Source organism: Sceloporus occidentalis, unplaced genomic scaffold (assembly GCF_023333645.1).
Source record: "Sceloporus occidentalis isolate IW3139 unplaced genomic scaffold, rSceOcc1.0.p SCAF_1, whole genome shotgun sequence".
Taxonomy (NCBI): Eukaryota; Metazoa; Chordata; class Lepidosauria; order Squamata; family Phrynosomatidae; genus Sceloporus; species Sceloporus occidentalis.
Genome location: NW_028316981.1, coordinates 26,944,274 through 26,950,273, shown reverse-complemented (window position 1 = coordinate 26,950,273; position 6,000 = coordinate 26,944,274). Strand labels below are relative to the sequence as shown.

The window sequence follows — 6,000 nt, the reverse complement described above, 5'->3', positions numbered from 1 at the left end:
TTGAACACTGGCCAAAATCCAGCTCACATAGCACATGACCTTAATCACTGTGCCACCATACCCTCCAACATTTCAGAGATGAAAAAGGGGACACATGGCAAAACAACAGAATGTTATTAGGATGGTGAAAATTCTTAAAATGAGGAAGAACACACTTAGGAGAGGCTCAGCAATTTGCTTTTGTCTGAGCCTACTGGGAAGGGTGACATTCTGAAAAGTGGGAAAGCAGAGAGTTAACTGGGATTGTCTCTGTGAGATTAGGACACTTGGAGAGTATGTGTCACATCATTAAGCTGCTATCAGGCAGCGCAAAACAGTTTACATTAGGCTGCAATCCTGTACCTGCTTACCTGAGAATAACACCTTAACTTGATGTGTATAGTAGTGCCCTGCGAAAGAAGTATGTATAAAACCATGGACAGTGCAGAGGCCTATGTCCATCCCCCCAGCCTCATTAGCTTCATGGTTGTGGCTTGCTGCCTTCACATTATGCAACTCCGCAGTTTAAGCTTCTTCTCTGTGGGCAGCAGAAAGAATTGGAAGTGTGGAGTTGTTCAGGAATCTCTTGGCTCTCTGATCTCATAAGCCAAGCAGGTCTGTGATATCGCCAAGCAGTAACTCATGTTTGATCAACAGCGGTAACCCACTGCTTTCCTATGCTCCCGAAGTGCTTCTCAGAAACATTTCTTTCTCAAGTTCTTTTACCAAAGCTGCATTGAGGTGAGGCACAAGTGGAGCTGCAGGGGGCCGGGGTGAGGGGAGAGTAGATGGCACAAATCCCCATGCGAAGAAGGCGCTCAGCTCTCACGCTGTTCTTGCTGCTGGGGCCCAACTGTGCCACGCAGGTTGAATTCTTCTCTCCGATCGGCTCTGCATTCTATGTGACATCTTGCTGTGTCAAGTCTGATTACTCTAATCTTCAACAGGCTTTCACAATGACAAATTCTGCTTAGAAGCTGGGCTCCAGCATCATGAAGGCTGTCTTTGTGCGGATTCTCTGGCAGTGTACACGCTGGTCGTTAGGTGTATAAGGGTAAAAAAATGAATTCTTTACATGCCAGGATAAGCCGTCAAAGAAAAACTTTTTTGCTTATCATCACTACTTTGAAGATCTGGCCATTGCTTTTTTGCTCTTCTTACTCTGCATGTAAATGGGATTGCATGATGCTGCATCTCGGTACCCTTTCCAGCACTGGATGCAAGAAGTGTCTGTCCACATGCGGTGGCATGGACAGCGTGGCAGAATAATAAGGACCCATTAAGCGACTCACGTAGTACAACTTCTTTTCTCACACACACAAACGCATATGCTACAAAATCAAGGACATTAAAACTGCTGCCAGGGGACAACACCGAATTCCTAAAAACATGGGAGCAACTCATGGGAAGAAGGTAATGGTGTTTTTATGCTCTGTGTTTGTAGTCTGGTGGAGATGGCACCATGGACTTTGGTCCCACATGTGGTCTAAGTAGCATCCTTTTACCCAATCAGAGGGATAAATTAGCCACGTTGGTGGAGTAGGGGAGGCAGGAAAAGATTTCTGAAAGCCAATGAAGAGAACAGGGTGGGCCTCAAACTGACAACTGTGTAGGTGGTAAAGCTGGAATTCAGCCCATCTTCTGAGTCAGTTTTGTAAAGGTGGTTCCTGGAGGGGTTCTTGTGAATTTGTGCATGACAAATATTTTCATTCAAATAAGTCACACAAATAATGTACTCATAGGTGATATTGTGAACCTCAGATTTCCTGGATATTCATCTCATCAGATGCTCTTTTAGTTAAGTCTGGTAAATTAAAATACTGAATTTTGGTACAGGTTGGAAAGTTCCCACCTGACATATACGATAATGTCAGTTGTGATGTTTGTATATTATTTCTCCATTCTTGTTTGTTATTGGACATACAGGTTGAGCCTGTCTTATCTGAAAGAAGTGTTTTGGATTTCAGATTTATTTATTTATTTGCCAGGTTTTGGAATATTTGCATATACATAATGAGATACCTTGGAGATGAGATCCAAGTCTAGACACAAAATTCAATTACATTTCATAGACACCTTATATTTACTTATACACATATCCTGAAGGTGATTTTATACAATAGTTTTAATAATTGTGTACATGAAACAAAGTTTGTGTACAATGAACCATCAGAAAGCAAAGGTGTCATTATCTCAGCCACCCATGAGGACAAATTTAGATTTTGGGATTTTTCGGATTTTGGAATTCTGGATAAGGGAGGCTCAACTTTTATTGTATTTATTTACTCCTGGAAGTGTATCCACAGTTTAAAATGCTGTTGAGGGTTGAAGGGGGGGAAAGAAATTTATAAGCAGAATTCATGTTCTGTGGCTACTTAAAGAGGGCATTGTCAGAAAGGACAAGCTAGTGTTAGCTCCAGGTTTTTGGGGGTGAGGGGAGAGCTGGGAATTTTCTGTGGACTTCACCATTCTCTCAGACTCTTCTCCTTTTTACATCCCTGTTGTTGCTACAAAGAAGCAGCTGGTCTCAGTTTGGTGGGGGAAGAAATGAGGATGCAAAATCAAATGAAGTGCATCCACTTTTTTCTTCCCCTGATTTCTCAGAGCATCTGGATCTTTGTGGTCTGAATCTCCCCTGCCCCCTGCTTTTCCTTCCCTCTAGAAGGAAGGAGGAGCAGGCAATCCTGTGGAGAGTAGGAGAGTTTTGGATGGAGTGAAGGGCAAGGGAATGGCCCACTATGCCCTGTCCAAAGAGGGACTTACTTGCATGTGCACATACATCACTATCAGGATATCAATCAATGTCTACTAAGAGGGAAGCACAAGGGCTGCTCCACTTCCTCATTCTGACCATTGATTGCATGCTTGGAGATGGCCAGTGAACAGGCAGCAATATCAAGGAGGATCAGGGCCAGAAAAGTTCAAAGAATAACAGTGGGACTCCTATTGAGACGTGGGCCTTGTCCCAGGCCCTGAGAAGAGCAAACAAGCATCTGGGAAGACTGCATGATCAAATGTCCAATGGGAGCAAATGCTCCAGGGTTCCCATGCTTCTGGCAGTGCTGTGTGCACATGTGTGCATCTACATGCACACTTACCCATACACTCACAATTGCCTTGTACTGTGAGGCAGGCAGAAAAGAAAAGCTCCTTGGAAGAAGTGGAAGTGGAAGATGTCTCTTGTTCTGTCAACGTCCATGGATTGGTTGCATTTACTACCATCTTCCTCCTAGCCCCATTCTCCAGCTGAATGAATGAATGAATGAAATATTTATTTATATCCTGCCAGAAGACCTGGAGGCCATTCACATTACCTTTTACATCGGTTTTGAAATCGATTCTTGCACGTGAAGTTCATATTGGGCCCGATTCTGTCACAATCGATGTCAAGGCTTACACAAGGAAATGCCCCTTACCCCGGGGTATCCAGAATCAGGCTAAAATCCGTCTTTTCTCAAAAGACCCAGGTTCAGCAAAATATTAACTTGCCCTCAATCATGTTCGGGGCAAATTCAGGGAGGGATTAGGGTCAGGGGCGGGCAGAGGTCAGAAGGGAGGGGGAGGAGGAGGAGGAAAGAGCTGAAAAAAGGGGAATCGCTGGATGCAAAGGGTGACAGGAGGCAAAAAGGGGGTGTCTGATGGGGTCAATTCAGGGCAGGTCGGGGGGGCAGAAGAGGCCAAGCTTCTGCTATCCATCAGGGACCATTTCCCTTTAATTTTTATTTTTTTAAATTATTTTTGGCAAAAAATGTGCATGTTTGTAGGTAAAAATATATAGATATATAGAGATATATAGATAGATTGTGAGCAGGAGCAAGGGTCAATTCAGGGCAAGTCAGGGCACTACAGCAAGGGAAGCCTCTGCTATCCAACAGAGACCTTTTTCCTTTGGATTTTATTATTTTTAAATTATTTTTGGCAAAAAAATGTGCTTATTTTTTCCTTTGGAATGACTGCTGCAATGAGAATGAATGGCCCCTTAGAATTCGAATGTAGTGTTGCAACTTGGCAAATTGATACAGCTGTTGCTACTGTCTTCAGGGGTAGCCTATTTTTTCCTTTGGAATGACTGCTGCAATGCTGAATGTTTCAATTCGAATGTAATCTTGCAACTTGGCAAATTGATACAGCTTTTGCTTCTGGCTTCAGGGGTAGGACTGCTGCAAAGCGAATGAATGTTAGAAATCGAATGTAATGCTTCTCTTTCCAATTAGGCAAATTGGCAAATTGATACAGCTTTTGCTACTGTCTCTAAGGAATTCAGGGGTAGCCTAGGGAAAGCCAAAAAAAAAAAAAAAAGCATCCTTTTCTGGCATTCCGAGGTGAGGAATTAATTTTATTGTTGTTGTTGTTGTTGTTGTTGTTGTTACCTGTGTATGAGGCATTCTGGGGTGCCAAGGGAGTAGGATACAGGCTACAGAGATGGCACTAGCTTTCATTTTGGGGTTGAAAATGGGGCCAAGGGCAGATCATAATCTACAACACTGACCCAAATGCCCACAACACACACACATCCCAGAGGTTTTTAAATTTGACAAGTGGTGCCTGGTCCTTTAAAAAAAAGGGAGGGATGGAAAGCACACTTCTGATGGGCCTATCAGTGCTGGAAACGTCACCTATGACCATCGCGGAACTAACTTTGATTGACAGCCAGGCACCTTCACCTTAAACCCGAATTCTCCAAGAGGGCATTCGTGTTAAAATGCCCCTGATTGGTAGTCAGCACTTGCTTCTGGAGAGATTCGGGAGGGAGCCCCCAGAATTTGACCAGTTCGTTCCAGAGCAATGCCACCAGTGTGAATGAGGCCCTGGAGATCCTTGGAGAAGATATATTAAGCAAAACTGCAAATAATCAAATCCACAAAAGTGAAAGCAGCAAAAGTGGAGGGCCAACTGTACTCTGCTTGCTCAACTGCTGAATGTTATGCTGCTTTAGGTTATTGGTCCATCGAGCCTTGTACTGTCTGCTTCTACTGGAAGTGGTTCTGGAGGTACTCAAGCTGGCATTGGTGACTGGTGGCTTCCATGTCAGTGGGGAAGTGAATCTGCTCCAGATTTTACTACAGACTTTAAAGGAGAAACCCACAGTGTTGAAATCTATCTACTCCTTGTAAATTCAGATTAAAACCTCAAGTGGATTTATCACCCTTCTATCTGATCTTTTTTAGCTGGAGACAACAGGAATTGCACCAAGTAGTGTCTTCTATATGAAAAGTGTATACTATTCCACTGAGCCGCAACTCTTGCTCTCCCAGTCCCATGTTAAAATGGCACCTTCCACTCTGCAAAGAGCCTTGTGGCAACTTAAACACAGATTTATTGCCTCATAATAAGCTTATTCCATCAAAGCTTGTGCCACATTTAATCTGTTAGTCTTTTCCTGTACCACAGACCTCTGTTGTCGTTGCTGCTGGTATTGTTGGAGTACAGCTGCCTCTGGAAGGTTTTCCAATTCGGGTCTCTGTTAAAATAAATCTCTTTTGTGAGCCTTACCTTTTGGGAAGCCCCTCTCCTATTTTTATGTTGGGGGGGAGAGTTATTTTAAAGAAAAGCCTATTAGCTTGGCCTTCCCCTCCACCTGATCTGACCTAATCCCATTGTTTTGTGTCTGATTTCTTTGTTCATGTTCTTGCCTGTCAGGGACTTGAAGGACCTTTGGGTACTTCAAATGCATTCACTGTGTTAATCCTGCTGCAGCTGTTGTGTGATCGTGTGGCTACATTTTCTTTTTCAGTTGCAATTGTCTTATAATTTGACCACTTCTGAGGCAAAGGTGGGGAAGATGGGACTCTGGCAACCCTGATACATGAAAGAGTCTGACTGAAATCCTGTTCAGCAGTTGTGAATGTGTAACCAAGAATTATGTATTCATTACTGTTTTGTAGTCACAACCCCTATGTAGCTGCTAGGGTCCATGAAAATCCCCCAGTCTGCCCTTATTGGGAAGCAGCTGCTTCAGTTGATGGGGATCTGTTCCCTTGTTGATCAGGAATAAGTGGTCTGACAGTCCCACCCACTCTT

The 6,000-nt window shown here is 43.5% G+C and overlaps 1 protein-coding gene across 1 annotated transcript in view; it reads left to right on the top strand.

Moving 5' to 3' along the window:
* Positions 1-880: 880 nt before the first annotated feature.
* The window catches only part of FAM107A (family with sequence similarity 107 member A), a 79,800-nt gene continuing 74,680 nt past the window's right edge, over positions 881-6,000 (top strand). The window contains exon 1 of the mRNA XM_089518678.1: positions 881-1,392. Within this exon, the coding sequence (XP_089374804.1) occupies positions 1,369-1,392 (24 nt within the window). The 5' untranslated portion in view covers positions 881-1,368. The remainder of the gene's footprint in view (positions 1,393-6,000) is intronic.